General features: G+C 37.7%; 1 protein-coding gene across 4 annotated transcripts in view; it reads right to left on the reverse strand.

Moving 5' to 3' along the window:
- RABGAP1L (RAB GTPase activating protein 1 like) overlaps positions 1-22,693 on the reverse strand; it is a 681,088-nt gene that overhangs the window by 171,267 nt on the left and 487,128 nt on the right. For all 4 annotated transcript variants that reach the window (XM_020970529.2, XM_078156481.1, XM_020970531.2 and 1 more), the window contains exon 18: positions 13,837-13,878. In XM_020970529.2, the coding sequence (XP_020826188.1) occupies positions 13,837-13,878 (42 nt within the window). The remainder of the gene's footprint in view (positions 1-13,836; positions 13,879-22,693) is intronic.

Genomic DNA, 22,693 nt, shown 5'->3' on the forward strand with positions numbered 1-22,693 from the left:
TGTGTTAGGTATCCTCTGGTATACAAAATAATTGTAAGCCCTAGTCTTGTTCTTCTAAGTAATACAATTTATTTGTGGAGAAGAGACATACACATATAAAAGCTATGTAGGCTTCAAGGATAACGATGGAGTGACAAATTACAAGGGACTCTCATTTGCTCATTTTCTCCCAGAGACAGCAAAAGCAATGCCAAAAAGATTTTAAAATACCAGAAATCCTCAAGAAGAAAATTTACAAAAGCCACTAAAAACCTGAGCAAAACATAGTTCTGACACAATGGAAACATATTATGAATTGAAAGAAATGGAAAAATGGCAAAAACAGTAGAAATAATTTACTGAAATAGTACTGACAATAATATTTTTTGTAAAGCTAGAAAAATCCTAATACACAATCAAATGGATAATAAAAACATTTAAGGAATGAAAAGAAGAAATTCAATTAGCAAGAAAAATTTTTTTTAGAATAATGCAGGAATTAGACATAGCTAAAGCATCTCAGGGGAAATGATGCAATAACATTTTTAAATATGCTTGGAAAAATAAGTGGAATTGAGAGAAGATAGAATTGTTTTTACTGGAGGACAGATTGGCATAAGAAAAATACATGTGAAACATTTAAATAATAATAATAAAAAACACTATATGATGAAATACCAAGGAAAACAGTCAGCATGGTCAGTCAACAAGCATTTATTAAGCACCTACTACATACCAGGTACTGTGCTAAGAAGCATTGGTGATACAGAAGAAGGGAAAAACAAATCCTACCCTCAAGATGCTCATGTTCTAAGGAAGGGGGAGATAACATGCAAATAAAGAACTGTGTACAAACAAGATTTATACAAGATAAATTACAGGTAATCACAGAGAGGATTCTCTAGTATTAAGAGGTACCAGGAAAGGCTTCTCACAGAAGATGAGAATTTGGCTGAGACTTTAAGAAAGCCAGGAAAACCAGAAGGCAGAGATGAAGACAGAGACTATTCTAGGCCCATGGGAAAGCCAGTGAAAATGCACAAAGTCAGGAGATGGAGTGTATTGTGTGAGAAAAAAAAGGAACCGGAGAGGCTAGAGAAGGAGAGAGGAAGAGAATCAGGAAAGTATCCAGTTGTGAAAGCTAAGGAAGGTAGCAGCCCCTCAGAACAGTCCTGCAAAGGTATGATAAGGTTAGAGGAAAACATGAATACCTTTGTGCTTCTCTTCGGGCACATGCAGGATTCTGTCAGCAGCTTTTATGACTTATTATAAAACAAGACCAGCATGCCATTTTACTCCATTATTGGAATTTAATTCTCATGTGATCATATTTCTCTCAGTTACTAAAAATTTCTGGCCAGATCGCTTCTTCCTTCACATTCAGGATCCTTTTGGCTTACAACATAAAGCCATTATGGGCCTGAACACCAATAGAAACTTTTGGTAGAATTTATGTTGGAATAGAAACCCTCTATCTGTGGAGTGCCAGAGACGCTGAGAATAGCTCTCAGCTGAGACTCTCTTCTGTGCCGCTTCAGCCAAGAGAATCTCTTTTTTTTTTCCTTTTGTCTCATCAGAGGCTAGATCTCTGTTCAACGTTTAGTTATATCCATAGGACATTTTTTAACATAGAAAATGAATGAATAAGTGTTCATTAAGTACTTATGCCAAGCACAGTGCTATGCACTAGAGATACAAATACAAAGAAAAGACAGTTCCCAACCTCAAGGATCTTGCATTTTAATGGGAAGAAGATAGCACACACAAAGGAATGACAGCCAGGGAAGGGTTCTTGGCTCTGGAACATTACAGGAATGCCGAGTGAGGCCATAGGGGAGTACCTGAACTACCTCTTCTGGGAACAGTGACACAGGTGATTTTTGATCATGGTTCCAGAATTGGAGAGATGTAGGGTGAATAGGAAATGAAGTTAAGAATGGAGGAGAATTGGGGGAGCTCCCCATAATAGTGGGCCGGATGAGGCTATCATCAACCAGAACAGCAGGAACCCAGGGCAGAATTTCTAGACACGAAAAAGCTAAAAAGTAAAAAAAAATATGTTCCAGTGTTGGGCTATGAGTTGAAAGCCACTAATCATTCAGCACCAGTAGTGGTCTCTAAGTTAGTAGAGAGGTGTCAGCTTATAAACTCTACCACAAATGTAAAACAAGAAAGCCTGACTGTGAGGAATGCTCTTTGTAAATATGGAAGTGCTACTTGTTTCTTATCCTGTCTCCCACTTCTGCCACTTCCAGAACGGCAGCCCCACCCCCAAATCTGTGTCTTTAACATAGTAGTACCCACATTATCCTTGTCTTCCTAAGTCTTTCTGACCAGTAAAATATAAAATCCTTAAGGAAAGGAATTTCTTGGTTGTTTTTATATTCCTGCTGCCTAGCATTGCATTTTTTTTTGAGTGGGGAGGGTGGGTCTAGTAGACCTTAATTACATCCATCCAGTGTCAGTAACTGTCAATAAGGAAACTCCTTCTACTAAGGAATATTGATAATTATTCTGCACCTTCTAATCCAGATGGATTATCTGGGGTTGCCCACCCCAGGTGGTAAGTGGTTTGCCCAGCCAGTATGGGTCAGAAGCTAGACATGAAATCTGATTTTCCAGACTCCAAATGCTCACTGAATTGAATGAGAAAAGCACCAGCAAGGCCAATGTCCAGTACAGGTACAAGGAAACAAGGGGGGAATTAAACAGTTTACCATTTTAACCATCATCTTCACCGGTAAGAAGAGAGTCCCATATTAATGGGCTTTGTGACAGAGGATACATATGAACACTATTACATCTGTACTGCTATATTTTCACTAGATTTTTAGTTAAATTAAGATGAGATATAACCTAAAACTTAAAAATCCAAGAGACATAAAAACTATGACCTCAGAAGGAAATTACACTCTAGGATTAAAAAAGAAATTATCTCTTCAAAAAAAGTCTTATATCATTAGCATGTATATTGTTTTACTGTGCTGAATAAAATTTCAATAGGAATATACATTGAAAGACATTTTCTTCATTAGTGAACATGCTGTTCTATGACATTCCAAGGACAGTTAACCCGTTTTATTCTAAGGATATGAACCATTATTATTTAGACCTGTCAGGAAAATTTTCCTTAGCCAAAAGGTTAGCAAACAAGTCACACAGAATGGCAGTCAGGGTCTGGTTTTGTTTTGTTGGTCTTTGGGGAAAACTAAGTGAATTTTAGTACATTCTGGGGAGCCTGCACCATCATGTATATCTAACGATGTCTTTTTAAATGTTTCAGTTGAGTTTCCCTTATCTGGCTTTAAAATATCGTGGTGCCATGCATCAATTTTCATCATGGGTCACTGGCCCCATCAGCACTTTAGGTATTAAGTCTCTCTCACCCTGAGAGGCATACTAGTAAGAATTACAGGGGGGGGGGAAACCAGATTAGAAGACTGGATTCTCCAGTCTCTGGATGGTGCCTCTTTTGCAGATCTGTGGATGATACAGAGTAGTCAGCTACAGCAGAATGGAGTTTGACAAGGCAAAGAATACAATTTGGGCATAATCACATCTTTAGGTTACAGAAGCACTCTGATTTCTTTGTTGGCAATTGGCAATATTTTAGACAGGGACTGTTTAAACCTCGTAATCTTTTTATTTTTACTTTTTACTACCACGTTGTCATTATTCATCATGGACTTGAGGGACTGATTCATAAAGATGGCAGTGGCCACCAGCAATTTTTGCTACTCTACCTGTCTGGGATCTTTTATTAGGAAGGCAGACAGACCAATAATCCAACCTCAACAATTAGAAGGAGAAACTTTCCTTCCATCCAAAATGAGGCTTCAGCACAAATTTGTAGAACAGAGGCTGAATCCATCAGGCCAGTATTAGGAGACAGCTCTCAGATTTGTAATGGGAGTCTTGGTATGTATGTGCACTTCTGATAAGGATAATTACAGTACATAGACTCCTATTCTATTTACCTAATATATGACTATGCTATAAAACCACACTGATTCAGGAGTAAGAGAATAATGTGTTGGTCATATAAGCAATTTGTTAGAAGGGTTTTAAAGTACTTAAAACATCTGCCTACCTTCTTTCAAGTAATTTAAACATTGCACCTCCCCCTCCCCCCCATTCAAATACTGTTTGCTATATTCCATTGCTTAGCAAACATTTTAATAGATTTTTTAAAAAATCCAAATCTGTGAGTTTATCCATGAGGGGAAATTCTAGTATGGAAACTCCTTCCAATGATACAGATAGGTAACCACTCTAACTTGTAGTTTTAGTAGCTGGTACATTGTGGGCACTTAATAAATGCTTGTTAATTGATTAAAGAGTTGCCTAAGGCACTCAGGTTCTGACTGGGTCATGCTTACAGAAGCCATATTTGTCAAAAGGAAAGCCTGAACCTAGGTTTTCTGGACTTCCACCCCAGACTTCTAATCTACTGGCAGCTACACAGTAGAGTACAGAGAGCACTAGACCTGGAGTCCAGAAGACCAAAATTCTAATCCATCACATCCTTTATCACAATTATATATTATCAATCAATTAACAAATATCTATTAAACATTTACAATGTGTCAGGAGTTCTACTAAGCTTGGGGTTACAAAGAAAGATTAAAATATGTCCCTGTCTTCAGGGAACCCATTCTAATGGGGGACACCACATAACAAAAAAAAGTGTCTATACAAGATTTATAGCGTATAAATGGAAAGTAGCCAGAGAGGTATGGAACTAGGAGTGGAGGTGGAGGGAAGGGGCGACCTGGAGAGGGATCTTGCAGAAGTATGATTTGAGCTGAGTCCTGAAGGAAGCATTTTATTTGACATTAGAATACCCATGATGATTTATTTCATATCATATATGTTTCCAAATCATGGGTGTCACAAATTCTGAATCAGTGGGTGTTAAATTAGTGAAGTTTTACTGTTGTTGATTCATGATTTCTTGTCAGAAACAATTGGTTGACCACTTGGAACGTAAAAGGCAGTGGCCAGTTTTCTACTGAGCCATTTCCATTTGGAAGGCCCTGGGTCTTCCAAATTTCTTAAGTGAAATAACAGAGGAAAAAGTATTTTGAAGAACTAAAAGGTATATACAGGGTGTCCCAAAAGTCTTAGTGCCGTTTTAAGCTCAAATAACTCAAACAGCTTAAAACACTAAGACTTTTGGGATACCCTATATCACACACAACCTTCTTCATTAATGTCCTATGCTGATGTCTTACTGTGACATGTGAGAATCTGAAAGGCAATGTATGCCTATGGAACACAGGGTCTTGGGTATTTTATACAACTAAAAAGAGTCAAGTGTGGGAGCAGTTACAGACTTTCAACTAAGGACCAGAGAGGTTCAGAAAGCTTATCGTCACAGGGGCAGCCACCAAAAGACATTTTTCCCCCTAGAGAATACCCAGGGCAATGAAAGCAAGGCTTGTGAAGTACTTAATAAGTATAATACCAGCCAGGTATTAAGCTGGGATATAACCTTTAGGGAAAATTCTGTAGAAACATAATTTATGTGTCTCTGAAATTTCCTGACTAGATAAGGCTTCTAAGGTATTTTTGATTTTTCAGAGTTTGGTACTAAAAATAAACCTGTGGAAAACATAAGCATAACTAAGTAGGGGACTGGAAAATAGGTCATAAAATAAGATGTAGATTGAGTAGTTAGCCAAATTAGGAAAAACTGGATACAAAGGAAGACATGCTGAGGTTTCCTGGCTCCATCCATATTAAGGCCCAGAAGCTTTGGCTTTCACAGCCAAGAGCCGGATAATACTGCCACCAACTGATCAACAGATAGATAGTCCTCCATGGGAATGATACAACTCATTGAATTCTGCAAAAAGCACTGGAAAGTCGACTGGAAGAGTCTATAGAACTAGTTGCTGGTTTTTTTAGAACTCTGATTTTTATTACAGAAATGTAAATAGAAATAATCCAGACTAAAACCACCGACAGATCACTGTGCTTAACTACTAACACGGAAATGGAAGTTATTAGCTGATGTCAACAAATTAGAAAGTAGAAAGCTTAAATTAAAAAAAGGAAATAAACAAAACCCAAGCAATGATTTTCCCAGTGTATTTTCAGGTATCAAAACTCATTTTGTAATCATAAGCATACTTAAATGTCCTCACTGGGGACCATGAAGAAGAAAAGAGAGGAGTCCATAATTTTTCTATTATGATCAAATCCTCAAGAGAATACAACCTGTCTTTTTATGTGTAGCCTTCCCAATATCAATGGAAAGAAGACATCTGAAGCTCCTTTATGAAAATAGAGCTTTCCTTCTGAGAGCGTGGCCCTGACTCCAAAAGAACAGTTTATCACTCCTAAACAAAATCCCACTTTCTTCCATACACAGCCAGATAGAGTGTTAGATCCGACCTTGGCAAATGACTAAACCTGTATGCCACATTTTTCTCACATGTAAAAAAGGGATAAAAATAGCACTGACCTCCCAGAGTCGTAGTGATAAAATGAGATAATATTTTTAAAGTGCCCAGCAAATGAAAATACTATCTTATAGAAATTAATGTTAGTTGTTATTATTGATATTCCTTCCCTCCTTCCTTCCCAGAAATACATAATATATGATAGAGGCCTGTGTTGCAGAAATAGATTTGAAGTTCACTTAAGCCTTATATTTTAAGTGGAATTAATCAGTATGTTAACAAGGTAGGCACTAGCATTTCTTCTTTGATATTATTCAGTCACGAATGTACACACAAAATCAATCAATAAATGTTTATTAAGCTCCAAATGTGTGCCAGGCAATGTGTTAAATTCTGGGGATACAAAAAGAGGCAAAAGACAATACTTATGCTCAAGTAGCCTGCGCTCTCTCTCTCTCTCAGTCTCTCTTTCTCTCCCCTCCCCCACTCCTCTACTCTACAATTGTTTGTGAACCTGTGTGACCCATTTAACCCTGTTTGCCTTAGTTTCCTCATCTCTAAAATGAGCTAGAGAAGCAAATGGCAAACCCTGGCAAATTCAGTATGATTTGCCAAGAAAACCCAAGATTATGAGGAGTTGGACATGACTGAAATGGATGAAAAACAAAAAGGAAGGAAGACGGACAGGTTTTCAACTGTGATTTTTGATTGCTTCATTTTCCCTGTGGTGCTCCTTCCTTACAATATGCTCTCTTTCACCTTCTTGCCCTGTCATTCCATTTGCTGAACAGTAACTACTAATTTCACATTTATTGAACAATTTTAAAATGGCATAATGCAACCTACCAAAGTTCCTGCTCTCTACGACCTTAGAGTCTGGAAAATGAGAAAGGTATTGTGTAACTTTCTCCTTTTATTGGTGTGATTTGTTTAGCTTTTCTTTTGTTGGGGAGGGAGAGCAGGATGTGAGAGCCTCCATAGAGGGAGTACTAGAGGCATGTGTGAAAAGAGCAAACAAATGGTTTGAAGGGAAGCTTTTTTTTTTAAAATATATACACATATACTGAAGGAGGGTGAAGAAGGGATTAAGGACATATAGAAACATGATAAGGGACTATAATTAGTCTAGGAAAAACTGTCAAAACTGTGGAAGTAAACAGTGATTTCTGTGGGTGCATCTCATAACGCTGAGGTTAAGGGGGTGGTTAAACAAACACTGTCAGTGACGTGGGGTGGGGGAGGGAGCAAACCTTAGCTGAGCAGGGGGGTATTCATGTTCAAACATGTAGGCTCTGACTAAAACTGGAGGCAATACCACACAAAATTAATTCTTCAGGGACAATGTGATTCTTTCCCAGGTAATCAAACTGCTTGTCTCTGAAAGGGCAGCAAAGATGATCAGAATATCTCTGTTCATATTATGCTCATCTGAGAGGCCAGCAACTAACCAGTAAATGCTGAAAGTGGAATTTTTAAAAAAAGAAAAGAAAAGAAAAAGAAAACCTGAGCAAGCAGATTACATAACCTTTTTTTTTTTTAAACTGAAGCCTACTTCAATGCCTCATTGTGGAATGGAGGTGACCCTGGGTTCTTGAAGGCTGTGCCAGCAAAACACAAACTCTGATCATCTTACCCACCTGGAAAGGCTCTGAGTATAGGTTCAGTGAGTATCTATGCATCTACAGTATAAGGACCAACCTAGTCAAAGTCAGAAGTTCATCATCTAGAGTGCTGACCAGCAGGTGACAGATTTTCTGGAGGGGAGGGAAAGGGGTCACAATGAGTTACATGATGATAATACACGAATACCCTAAGGCAGGGAAGGATTACAGCCTGTGTTGGTGGAAGGAGAATCCATGCCAAAAAAAGTCATAGTTCTTTGAAAGTACTTGGAGAAAGGTTGCATAGGTATCTAGTGGATGGAAGGAACATTCAAGTGCTTACTATGTGCCAGTCACTATACTAAGGGTTTGGACTACAAATATAAGCAAAAAGAAAAATAGCCCCTGCCCTCAAGGAGCTTACATTCTAATGGGGGGAAGGCAACACACAAAAGTCAGTGTAAAAGTGAAAGTGAGGGGGAGTCAGGAGCAGAGCTGGGAGAGTGAAGAAATGAGCCTGGCTGGCTTGGGCACTTCCTCAAATGGAGGTTCCTGGGAGGAACTCATCAAATGGAGTTGGGGGACTACAGGGGGAGAAGGTTCTTCCAGGGTGTGAAAACTACTGGGGCATGGTGGTGAGGTCCAAAGAGCCAGCAGTGGAGCTGGAGAGAGGAGTGAAAGAGAAGTTCCTCTTTTAAAAAAAAAAAAAGGTGACTTTTCTTGTACATATGGATCTAAGTAAGTGGGATTATAAATAAATGCTTTTACTTTTACATGAGCAAAAAGACAATTTTCCTGGAATTAAGTGAAAGACTGACTCATGCTTTATGGAAGTTGTAAAAACAAAGCAATCATCATTTTTACTAAATGTCAGAGCCTCCGTTTTTTCCTCTTCTGTTGAAATCCCCCAAATGACTAAGTATGTGATTCAGGTGATAGCAAGGACAAGAAGGGTAGTGGGGATATAAAGAAATAAAGCTCAAAAGGACAGAACCTTATGAAACGAAATGAAATAGTAGGGACTACAGCATTTAAGTGCCACATCTATGAAAGACAGATGATTCCTAGGTTTATAAATAAACCAATGTACCACTCAATTCTGATTCATACACATATAGGACACTGGGAGAGAAAAAAAAGTATTTTTCAGTTTAATCACTAAGTAAAGATGTATGTATGTATATGGATATACACATTTGTATATATTCATCCACAGCAACTCTCAAATTCACCCCCTTCTCTCCAATACCAGCCTAGTTCGGGCCTTTAACCTTGTTTGCCTGGATTACTAAAATATCTTCCTAACTGCTCTTCCTGCTTCAGGTCTTTAATTCATTCTCCATACATTTGATAAACTGATATTCATAAAGCAAAGCTGTCACTCCCCTTCTGCAGAATATTCAGTGGCTCTCTATTACCTCTAAGGGTAATAGAAGCTGGGTGGGCTCAGTGGATAGAGCACTGGGCCTGCAGTCAGGAAGAACTGAGTTCAAATCTGTCCTTAAAAAGTGTGACCCTGGGCACATCACTTAACTTCTGCTTGCCTTAATCCACTGGAGAAGAAAATAGCAGACCATTCCAGTATCTTTATAAAGAAAACCCCATGGACAATATAGTCCACAGGGTCATGAAGAGTCAGATATGGTTAAGCGACTGAACCACAACAATGACATGACTTCTAAGACAGAACAAAAACTCTGCTTGGCATTTAAAGCCCTTCACAATCTAGCTTTAGTCTACCTCTCCGGACTCACTTCACACAGATCCCCTTTAGGCACGCTCTAGCCAAACAGGGCTGCATGCTTTCCCCCAAGATTAGCATTCTCTTTTTCATTCATTGGATTACTCTCCATTTTCCCAAGATTTTCAAATATTATAAAGGGTATTTATTTTAAGCTCTGAATTCTGGATGTCATCATGTCACTTTCTTTGGAAGACATACATGGCTTACTTTCCTCACAATAACTCTATGAGGTATGTAGCATAAGTATTATTATCTCCACTGTGCAGATGAGAAGACTTAGGTTAAATGACTTGCCCAAGGTCACATAGCCATTAACCATAGAATAAGATACAGAGGGAACTATCTAGAAGTTCCTATGTTCCTCTACTAACAAGTCAGAGTAGGCTTACAAGTTCACCCTTCTACTTGCTATTAAAGTTGCACTAGAAGTCATCTATTCCATTTTGAAGTCCCATCTATGATCAGGGTCAATCGACTCTTGCCTATTTGATAATCTATTATAGTATAATTTCTCACTAACAGTCCTGTGATGCCTCATGATGGCATGATGTTCTCAAGGGCTACGCCAGCAGAACCCAACCTCTGGCAGGTCTTACCAACCAGAAAGACTCTGAGAACAGGTCTGCCAATATCTTTCCAACTGTTATCTAGGTCCAGATTACCTAAATTTGGACACCAGGTTCATCCCCAGAATGGCAGCTCCCAAATAATGACGCCCTGTTTTTGTTTTCAGTCACATCAGCTCATTAAACAATCTGTGACATCATGGAAGGGCCACAATAGTGAACAGATTATATGAACTGAACAATCACAGCTCCTTAAAGTATTGCTCATGGGATACATAGTGAATATGTGACTCTAAGTTAATTAGGCTGGGATATTTAATGATCTAACAAATAAAAATTAAATTTGCTAGGTTCTGTTGGGTTCTTATTTTTCTTTTAAAAGGAAAACTCAGTAGTCAAGGTATATATATATATATATATATATATATATATATACATATATATATATATATACATACATATATATATATATGTACACACACATATGTATATATACACACATATATATAAAAATATATATAATCCACCCAGGGGGCACTTAATATCTCTTAAATGATGCTAACTGTTCATGCCACCTCCTTCACTGAATCATCCTTACTCACCATTCCACAGCTTCTTCCTTACTTGACAGTCTCAGTGCCCAACACGCGATTCAAGCACTTTTCAAAAAGTAAGTGCCTTTAAATAATACTATTCTAAGTCAACCATTCTTAGCAGAAAACAACACTCCTACTTTCCTTTTTCTCTAGCAAGAAATATGTTTGGACCCAAATACAAAAATAGAACAGGACAGCACTGTACCTTTATATGAAAATGTGACCAAAGAACGTCCCTTACCCCCACAGTTTTGACATTAAAAAAAAAGTCTCAGATGTGTCACTTCCAAGCTATGTGACCTTGAGTATATAATTTCACTCTTGTAGGCCTCAGTTTCCTCATTTGTAAAATGAGAGGGTTAAATCAAATGATTTCTGAAGTCCTTTTCAGCTCTAAATCAATGACCTTCATACTTACATTATACTTCAAATATTCTATAAATCCACTCAAAAATAATTTGTGGGCTATCTGGAAGATGGGCTGGATGAAGGTTGCTCTAAGAGCCCTATTCACAACTACAGTTAAGGTTACCAGGACAATTTCTTGCAGATGTAATGTATATCCACATATGCTATGCCATGGCCTATGCCAGTATTCTGCGCATGGACTTCTGCCCCTGCACTTGTGTCTCCTTTTACTCTGTGGAGCCACGGGACCCAGGATAACGTCTGTGCACGTCTTACCATCCCTGTAAATTTTATCCCTGTATTCACAAGCAGGGGAAGGCAAGTCCACAGCCAGCCTCAGGAATATATAAGAACACAACCCTCGAGCCATCGTAAGCCTCTGTATTCAGTAGAACTTCTTCAAGAGGCAGCACAGCAGAGAGAAAGGCATGATGGACTGGCAACAGGGATTCATATCTTACCACGGACCCTTATAGTAAGGACTGATCATGGGCAAAATACCTAAATGCCCAAAGTGTATCAGTTTCTTCATCTGTGAGAAGGGGATAAAAATATCTACATCACCTACCTCATTTCGCAAGTTATCGTGAGTTTCAAATGAGATAATTTATGTAATGTATACTGTAGAGTGCTATACATGCCAATTATTATAAACTCCAGGATTCTCAAAATCTATACTAACCCAGTACCAGGAATGAGAGAATGTATTCTCCTTACATTTTAGTTATCTTATTGTCTATTCTTTTTTTATTCCTTCAGTTCTCACCTCACCACAAAGCTTCTTGTGATAGGTATGTAAGTCATATATCCCAACTTCCTCCCCCACTCCCATCCTTCCAGTAGGAGGAGGGCTGGGACTATTTAGAGGAAAAGGAGAAATCAGGACTATTTCCATGTCAGAAAAATGCTTTGCGTAATAAGAACTTTTGGAATATACATATATATACTATTTAATATATTTAATATTTTAGAGGATCTGCACTCAGGTCCTTCTTTGATGTCTTACTGTGGCAGAGAGTTGACCTTGGGTTCTTGCAGGATATATCAGCAGAACACAAGATTTGGCAGGTCTTATTAGGCTATGGAGAAATTCTGAATATGGACCAAGGACCTAAATGTGTTTTTCATCCAAAGACTACCCTAGCTAAATTCAGAGGCCACTACTTGGTCTCAGGTGATGATTTTTCTAGTCAAAGACCATCTACCAAGTTGTAAAGCTTTAGGTTACAACCTCAGCGGATGGAGGAAGTATCCCCTATGACAAAATCCCAGATCTCTGAAACGAGTGTGAAGTATTTTAGGTGAGAAAATACCATTACCATTATCATTTTTACACTAATCCCCACTCCCACCCCCCATTCACATCTCTTAGCACACTAGGGTTCTGAGGACAGCATGGAAAACGTTTATGGAAGGAGGGCCCACGAGAGCCCTTCTCTCCAGTGCCTACAGAATACTCTCCAAACTGGGGCTCAGCAGAGAGGAGAAAGTGAGTGAAAATGATACTATTAAATCACCATTTTATTTCAAGTGCATCAGTGGTGCTTTGGAGAGGATCTCCCAGGATATCGAGTCCAGTATGTTTTATTGATCATGAGGCTGAAGAGCTAAGTGGAGCCTGGGAGGCCATCAGCACTTTGTCTTTTAATAAAACTCCTTCAACGATAATGAGAATGATGATCGACAAGCAAATACACAGCACTTCAAGGTCTGCAAAGCGTTTTACACACATTGTCTCATTTGGTTCTCCCAACAACCCTGTGAGGTAGGTGCTATTATTATCCCTGTTTTTCAGATGAGGAAACTGAGGGGGAGGGAAATCTAGTCACTTGCCTAGAATCACAGAGTTCATAAATGTGTGAAACAGGATCTAAATTCGAGTCTCCTTGACTCAAAGGCTCCATAGCTGCCACTCCAGTAACAGAATGATGAAGGGTAAAAACTGCTGAGGCTCTTTCCTGCAATCTCATAGCAAATGTCTTGTTTAAGTAAGAGCATTAGTACTGTATGAATTTGTTGTTATGAAATTCCAAAAAGTAATAATAACTGAATTCTAATATATTTCCTAATTATTCCCATAAGTAGAGAAACTACTTCAAATTGAACTGCAGTAGGTCATTGCTATCCAGGACACTTTTGAAGCATCTCTGTAATTTAATGACACATGTTCAGGTCATCTCTACTGACTTGATTTTAGCAAGAAAAAGCTTAAAAGTACTAGCATTGTTTTGAAGCAGCACAGATTTCATTGTTTTCTCACAAGGTCCAACCACCATTAAAAGAAACACTTTATTTATCCTCATGATGTATTTGCAAGGATTTCATACATTCCTCCCTAACTTCCCACCCCCACCTCCAACTGATTCACAAATAAAGCAATAATCCCAAAGGAAAAACAACAACAACAATACCCATATTTCAAATGGACTCTTTCTTTAACCTTGTGCTCTAGAAAATAAAACTCATATTAGGTCATTCTAGTCTTATGGGTAGGCAGAAAATCCATACAGTTTTAAAATTCAAAGAAAGACTTACCTTTAAGAGTGCCAAAGCTACATGGAAGATTATGTTGAGACCCTGAAAAAGAAAAGAAAAGAAGGGTTAAACACAATTGTTATATTTATTACTATTTTTAATTATCTTTCCTATATTTTTGCTAAAATTCCAAATAGCAATAATAAAATTCATAATTAAAATCCTTACATACAGATACATTAACTTTTCCTGAGGATCTCTACCTATCTATCTATCTAGAAATTGGAAGGGGCACATTTTTTGTCATCTTCTTATAAACTGTTATTATGCTGGGGGTACCATGTTTCATCAAAGTCTAGGGTTGTTTCTAGCAGCATGTTACATGATAAAAGTCTTGCCCAGGATGACACAATGATTTGGGGAAAAGCCTAAAAACTGAAAGGAAATTTTCTAAATATCAAGCTTTAATATGTCATCTAATCTTTAACCTCTAATTCATATGATGAAAATTTCTATCCGCCAAGGAAGACTTAATGGGGGCACTTATCTGGATTCTCTAGTTAACAAAAAGCTAAGGAAGAGATTGTTGCTGATAGCTCCTCATCTCCAAAGCTACAACAGAAGTACCCAAATGACCTTATATTTATTTTGTATACATTTTCTCCTCTTAAAAAAAAGTAAGTTTTTTAAGGGTAGGGAGTTTAATTTTTTCTTGTGCCCAGCACCTGGCAGAGTGCATAGCATGTAGTAAGTACCTAATAAATGTTGAGTGACTGTAGGAGACAGTATCTGTATTGAGTACGTCCAATATTCTTCCCCTCTTCTCTATAACTATTTATCCAAAAGCTCCTAAATTGTCAAAGTAATAAAGAATTAACTTGAACTACCTGTCAGATCTTCTCTTTCTCCTTTGATTTTAAAATGAAATAGTATCTTTCATGTTAAAAAAGCTTCTTAAATAAAATCAGAATCTTAAAATTAGGCACAATACTTTTAGAGAAAAACAAATGAAAGCATGAGAAGTCATACTGGAGCTAAATATAAAGTCTCAATTCAGCTCAGTGGAGTCTGAAGAAACATTTAAGGTTATTAAGGCACAAAGGCAGAGAACGTGCATGGAGATATTTATAAAGTTAGTATTGCCACAGACTAGACCAAGCCAAGACAACCTGAAAGTGCCATAAATAACAAAATGGAGTGCTTCAGGACTTTCTTGCCTAGCAAGTTCTCTAGCACTTTCTTTCTTTCAAGCTCAGTACGTTCTAAGTTAGGGCACCTAGGTGGCACAGTGGATGGAGCATTCGTCTTCCTGGTTCAAATCTGGCCTCAGATACTTACTAGCTGTGTGACCCTTGGCAAGTCACTTAACCCTGTTTGCTTCAGTTTCGAGGTGGAGAAAGAAATGGCAAACCACTCCAGTTATCTTTGCCAAGAAAACCCCAAATGGCGTCTTGAAGGGTAGGACAGACTGAAACAATTTAACAGCAAGAAAAACCTTTCAAATCAATCTCAGCCAGACTACTTCCCTATCAGAGTACTATAGCAACAGCTCATTTGCCTAGAGCAGGGGTGGGGAACCTGTGGCCTTGAGGCCATATGTGGCCTTCTAGGTCCTCAAGTGCAGTCCTTTAAATTCAAACTTCACAGAACAAATCTTCTTAATAAAAGGAGTTGTTCTGTGAAGTTTGGATTCAGTCAAAGGGCCACACTTGAGGATCTAGAGGGCCATGCGTGGCCTCAAGGCCACAGGTTCCCTACCCCTGACCTAGGCAAGAGGATGACGGATGGTGCCACTATGGGAAACAGTCAAGTCAGAAAGAAGAACAAGTTTCTCCAGCAAGATACAGAGCTTCACTTTGAACATGAGTCTGCACTGCCAGTAAGCAATCCAGGGAAAGATACCTTGAAGGCAGCTGGAGATGAAGGTTCTGGCCACCCCTTATCAATAACTCTCAGCCTACTTTTCTACATCATTACCTTTCCTTCATCCTAGTTAGCACAACCTTATAAAACCACAATTGTATTTTAGATTAGAAAGAGATCAGATGCTACTACCCCTTACTGTCCTATATTCCCTTATCAGCAATGTTGTAATTCCTTACCTTTTATTTTTAAGGTAGAGGACTGACTGGAGGGAGTGAATATTGCAAAAGTCCTCTTATAGAATAGACAAGTTTTGAGAACCATAGAGTTATGATGAGTGTTTCTAGTTTTCACCTAAAGCAGAAATTCCTAACCTTTGTTGGGTCATAAACCCTTCGGGTAATTTATAAAGCCTCTGGACCCATTCTCAGAATAATGTTTTTAAATGACTGAAGGAAATGTTAAATTTCATTTTGAAGTTAATGAAAATAAAGGTGTAAATTTTTTCCCATCCAAATTCTCAGATTCACTGTAATCTATCCACAGACTCCAGGTTATGAAATCTAGATATATAAGGAGCCAATAACTTTATAGTATATTGTTATGATCCTTAACCTACTTGATAAATAATGGCTGTGCTGGTCAACAGATTGATGATAATGATAATGATAATAATGATGATGATGGCTAAGTTTTATACAGTGTTTTAAGGCTTGCAAAGCACTTTACAACTATCTTCTTTCAAGCTCACTACTACCTTGGGAGGTAGGTGCTATTATCATCATCCATATTTTACAGTTGAAGAAACTGAGGTAGACAAAAGTTAAGTGACTTGCCCAGAGACACACAGCTTGTAAGTGTCTGAGGCCACATTTCAACTCAGGTCTTCCTGACTTCCTGAGCTTATGCATTGTGCCACCTAGCTGCACAAAGAGTGTGTGTGTGTGTGTGTGTGTGTGTGTGTGTGTGTGTGAAAGAAATAGAATTGTCCTTTATCAGAAATGGAAATCATAAAATGTTTCCTTTTGTTACTGTGGAATTGAGAGCAGCTTTCACTTCAGGGGTAAGCAGAGTATACAGAGATGAGAGTGAAACAAGTACATGACTTCTCACCTCCAGAAGTTGAGGATTAAAAAAAGAAAAGGATAACTGCTTGAAGCGTGCAAGGTCACAAAAGGACAAGCTCTTTGTGAAAAGGCCTTGTCCCCTTGCTGACAAGCCCAGGGTCCAGGTGGATGCAGAAATACTTCCTCAACACATTAGAATTCTTCTGCTTTACAATTCAGTCAAGATGTGGCAAAGATTGTGCACCAAGGAACACCTATAATTAATTGCCCCAAATTAAATAACTGCCTCAAAGTATAGCTCATAAAGCGCCAACTGAGGTGAGCCAACAATAGAGTCCCCACCATCCCCTACTCAGCAAAGCTTCTGGCTGTGAGATGACTGAAAGGACAACACCGACCCTTCTGGCTCTGGCACACAGGCAGCCGTGGGCTCTGGGGAGGCTGACGGATTGTACTGAGAAGCTGTCAGGAGCCACGCTGCAAATGCTGAAAAGGTGGTGTCCCAAAGTGCCAAACTCCATCACCACCTGGGGGCTTCATGAAGTAGAAGACCGAACTAGGGAGGAAGCGAATGGGACCCAGAAAGGGAAATTCTCTCTCACACACACACACACACACACACACACGGTGGAAAGATTATAACAACCGGGTCAGGCTAGAGGCAGATGCACGCAAATAAAATATGCAAGATTAAGTTAGGATTAACAGCTCTAGTTGGTGCTGGAGATGGCAGAAAAGTCTTTGAGACCCCCTCAAGTCAAAACATATCACCCACACTGGGAGATAAATAATGCTTTTGATGTCAGAGGCGACAGTTTGCACTAGCATAACAGAACAGAGAACTGATATTTACTCTCGGGATGTGAGAAAAGACTTTCTTTGGATAGAACTGTCCAATCTGCCATGAGACCTGCCCTGTTCCTGACAAGAGGTTGTGCAGCCTCTGATGATGAAGCACCTCCAGTCAGACGTGGGAGACATTCCCTTGCTACTGAGGACATCCATTCCACTTTGGGGCAGCTGTTGTCCAGACCCACTACTCCAAACTCAATCCTTTGGATCTAAGTTAAACAAGACGAATTACTCTTCTACATGGCTACTTTTCTTCAAATACTGGACAACAATTTAATGTCTGTCTAGATTCTTCTCTTACTTAGGCTAAATATCCCCAACTCCTTAAATCAATACTAATACAGTATAGATTTGAGATCCTTCTCTATTCTTGTTACCCTCCAGTTCATCATTATCCTTTCTAAAATGAGGGCACTTAAAGCTGGTCACAATACTCTACATGTGAGCTAACCAAAACAAATAAAAATGGAATTAAAATTTCCATGCTTTGGACACTATGCTTTTTAAAATTAGGGCCAGGTAGGTGGCACAGTAGAAAGAGCACCAGTCCTGGAGTCAGGAAGACCTGAGTTCAAATCCAGCCTCAGACACTTACTAGCTGTGTGACCCTGGGCAAGTCACTTCACCCTGTTTGTCTCAGTTTCCTCACATGTAAAATGAGCTAGAGAAGGAAAAGGCAAACCACTCCAGTATCTTTGTCAAGAAAATGCCAAATGGGGTCACAAAGGGTCAGATTGAAACAAATGAACGACATGTCTGCTAATTAGTCCATGGTGCCTGGAACATAGTGAACGCTTCATAAAAGCTTATTGGCTTGACTTGGCTAAATTCAGCCTACAATCTAAGTGATTTTATTGCCTGCCATGTCACAACCTTGACTTGTGGCTCCTATCCATCTCTACCCTAGTCTGTAATGGTGAACTTCAGCTTTTGAACTCAAGTGGTAGATTTTACATTTATTTCTATTATGCTTCATCTTATTAAGTTTAACCCATTATTTCAGTGTGAGATCTTTTAAAATTCCAGTCTTGAAAATATATATCTGTAAACACATCAATAAAAGACAGAAAGCAAATAAATGAAGTGAACATGTACCTTAAAAAAAAAACTAGAAAAAGAACAAATTAAAAATTCCAGTTAAATACCAAACTAGAAATTCTGAAAAACAAAGGAAAGATTAATAAAATTGAAAGTAAAAGAGTCAATGAATTAATAAATAAAATTAGGAGCTGGTTTTATGAAGAAAAAACATAAAATAAATAAACCATTGGTTAATTTGATTTTTAACAAAGAAAGCAGAAAACCAAATTACAAGAATCAAAATTGAAACAGTTAATGCATAATGAAGATGAAATTAATGCAATTATAAGGAGCTATTTTGCCCAACTATGTGCCCCCAAAACTGACAATCTAAATAAAATGGATAAATATTTACAAAAATATCAATTGCCCAGATTAACAGAAAAGAAAATAGAATACTTAAATAACTCTATCTTAGAAAAAGAAATGCACAAGCCATAAATGAGCTCCCTAAGGAAAAAAACCCTGGACCAGATGGATTTACAAGGAAACTGTCCTAAGCATTAAAAAAGAATTAATTCCAATACTATATAAACTATTTGAAAAAAATAGGTGGAGTTACACCAAATTCCTTCTAGGACACAAATACGGTTTTGATACCTAAACCAGGGACAGTAAAAACAGAGAAAGAAAACTATTGACTAATTTCCCTAATGAATATTGATACAAAAAATTACAATTCTAACACAGTAATGACACTGTGACCTGGTGGGATTTATATCAGGAATGCAGGGCTGAGTCAATATTAGGAAAACTACAAGCATAACTGATCATATCAATAATAAAAACAACAAAAATATGATTATATCAATAGATGCAGAAAATTTTGACAAAATACAGCACCCATTCTTATTAAACATATTAGAAAGAATAGGAATAAATGGAGCTTTTATTAAAATGATAAGTAGTATCTATCTAAAACCAAAAGGAAACATTATCTGTAATGGGGATAAAATCAAAGTCTTCTCAGTAAGATCAGGGATGAAACAAAGATGTCCATTATCACCATTATTATTCAATTTTATTCTAAAAATGCTAGTGATAGCAATAAGAAGAAAAAGAGACTGAAGGACTAAGAATAACCAACAAGGAAACAAAATTAATACTTATTGCAGATGATTCAATAGGATTTGAGAACCTGAATCAGTCAAAACAATGAGCAACGTTAGCAGTTGAAGGATATAAAATAAACCCATACAGATCATCAGCATTTCTGTATATTACCAGCAAAATGAGATAGAGAAATTCCATTTGAAATAACTGCATAAAATACATGGGAGTCTACCCGACAAGAAATACACAAGAGCTATAGGAAAACAAGCACAAAATACTTTTCATGCAAATATAAACAAATCTAAAAACTGAAGAAATGTTAATTGTTCATGGGTACACTCAGCCAACATAATAAAAATGACATTACTACCTAAATTAATTTACTTATTCAGTGCCATATCAATGAAACTACTAAAGAATTATTATATAGAGCTAGAAAAAATAATGACAAAATTCATTTAGAAGAACAAAAGGTCAAAAATATAAAAAGAATTAATGAATAAAAAAGTGAAGGAAAGCAGCCTAATAATACAAGATCTCTAACTATACTAAAAAGCAGCAATCATCAAAACAATCTGGCAGAGGTTAAAGAATAGAGTGGTTGATCAATGGAATAGATTAGGTATTCAATATATAGAAATAAATGACCACAGTAATCTAGTGTTCAATAAACCCAAAAAGCCAAGTTATTGAGGTAAGAACTCATTGTTCAACAAAAAACGGCTGGCAAAACTGGAAAGCAGTCTGACAGAAAGTAGGCAGAGACTAACACCTCACACTATATCAAGATAAGCTCAAATGGGTACATTATTTAGACATAAAGGAAGATGTAAGTCAATTAGGAGAGCATGGGGAAAAAAATTACCTGTCAGATCGATGGATAAAGAAAGAGTTCACGACCAAACAAAAGACAGAGAGGATCACAGGAGGCAAAATGGATAATTTTGATTACATTGAATTAATAAGTTTTTGCTTGCACACACATGCACACACACAAAAGCAATGCAGTCAAAATTAGAAGGAAAGCAGAAATGGAAAAATTTACAGCAAGTTTCTCTAATAAAAGTCTCATTTCTCAAATATATAGGAAACTAAGACAAACTGATAAAAACAAAAGTCATTCTACAATTGATATATGGCAAAAGTAAATTAACAACCAGTTTTCAGAAGAAGAAATGATGCAAAGCCATGAGGTATATAAAAATGCACCAAATCACTAATAATTAGAGAAATGCACATTAAAACAACTCTGAGGGTACACCCAACAGCAGCAAACAGGCTAACATGATAGAAAGAGAAAATTGCAAACACCAGAAGGGATATGGAAAAATACGTACACTAATGCAATTTGGGGACCATTCCAACCATTCTGGAAGAACAATTTGGAACTATTCCCATCATAAATAACTGCTGACTCAGCAAAATCATCACTAAGTCCATATCTCAAAGAAATCAAAGAAAATGGAAAAAGATCTGTATGTACAAAAATATTTTAGCAACTCTTTTTGTGATGGCAAAGAATTTAAAACTGAGGGAATGTCCATCAACTGGGGAAAGGCTGAGTGAGTTGTGGTATATGATTGTGATGGAATACTATTACTCTATAAGAAATGATGAGCAGGATACTTTCAGAAAAACCTGGACTTACATGAACTGATGCAAAGTGAAGTGAGCAGAACCAGGAGAACACTACACACAGTAACAAGCAATACTGTATGATGATCAACTGTGCAAGACTTAGCTACTCTGAACAAGATGATGATTCAAGACAATTATGAAGGATGTATGATGGAAAACGTTATCTACCTCCAGAGAGAGAGAACTGATGAACTCTGAGTACAAACTGAAGCATATTTTTTTCCAGTTTACTTTTCTCACAACACGGTTAATGTGAAAATGTTTTGCATGACTTCATACACATGATGGGTACCATATTTCTTGCCTTTTCAATGAGTGGGGGAGGAGTGGAGAAAGGTAGAGAATTTGGAACTGAAAAAGAAAAACTCCAATCTTGCTATTCTGTGTATTAACTATACCTCACAGCTTTGCATCATTTTTCTGGACAGGATTACTAAACTAGTAGATGAGGGAAACGCGTTGATAAAGTATTTCACACAATTTTTGTGGAGAAAATGGAGAGATATGGCTTAGATGACAATATACAAAGACGGATGAAGAACTGGTTGAATGCCAAGACTCGGGAGCACTTGTTAATGGTTCAAGGGATGATATGATCAGCAAATCTGCAGATAACAAAAAGCTGGCAGGGAAAGCTAACACACTGGAGGAAAGAATTAGGACCCAAGAAGAAAGGTTAGAGTATTAGGATAAATCTTATAAGATAAAATTTAATGAAGATATAAAGTCTTACACTTGGATTCAGAAAATTGGCTTCCCATATATGAGATGAGAAAACCATAGTTAGTCAGCAGAGCTGGTCTGAAAAGTGGGGCAGGGTTGTGAGGTCTAAATCGGGAAGATTTAGCAAACTGTAATCTCAATGTGATTCAACAGTGTAGTGTGGCTTCTGCAAAAGCTAAAACGATGCCGCACTTCATTAAGAGTGGTATAGCTTCCAGAAATAAGGAGGTGACAGTCCTCTGTACTCTATTCTCGTCGGACAAAATCTGAAGTATTCTGCTCACCTCTGAACATCATATTTTAAGAAGTATAATGATAAATTCTCTGGAAAGCAGACAGAAGTGATCAACCAAAATGGTGAAGGGACTGAGTGAAGGAAGTGGAGACGCTTAGTTTGGAGAAGTGAAGGCTAAAGGGGATAAGAGAGCCATCCATCTTCACCCATATGGGAGATATGTTGTATTCTGTTCCATTTGGCTCTGGGGTAAGGTGGGGGGGGGGGGATGGAGAACCAAACAATAAACAGAAGCTGCAGAGATGTAATTTAAGTTTAATCGAAGAAAAAATTCTTAACAATAAAAACTATCTGTAGCTAATATGGAAATTTGTTTTGCACAACTATACATATTTATAATAGGTTT

The sequence above is a fragment of the Phascolarctos cinereus genome, unplaced genomic scaffold, assembly GCF_003287225.1.
Source record: "Phascolarctos cinereus isolate Bilbo 61053 unplaced genomic scaffold, phaCin_HiC Scaffold_5;HRSCAF=322, whole genome shotgun sequence".
In the NCBI taxonomy this organism is placed as follows: domain Eukaryota; kingdom Metazoa; phylum Chordata; class Mammalia; order Diprotodontia; family Phascolarctidae; genus Phascolarctos; species Phascolarctos cinereus.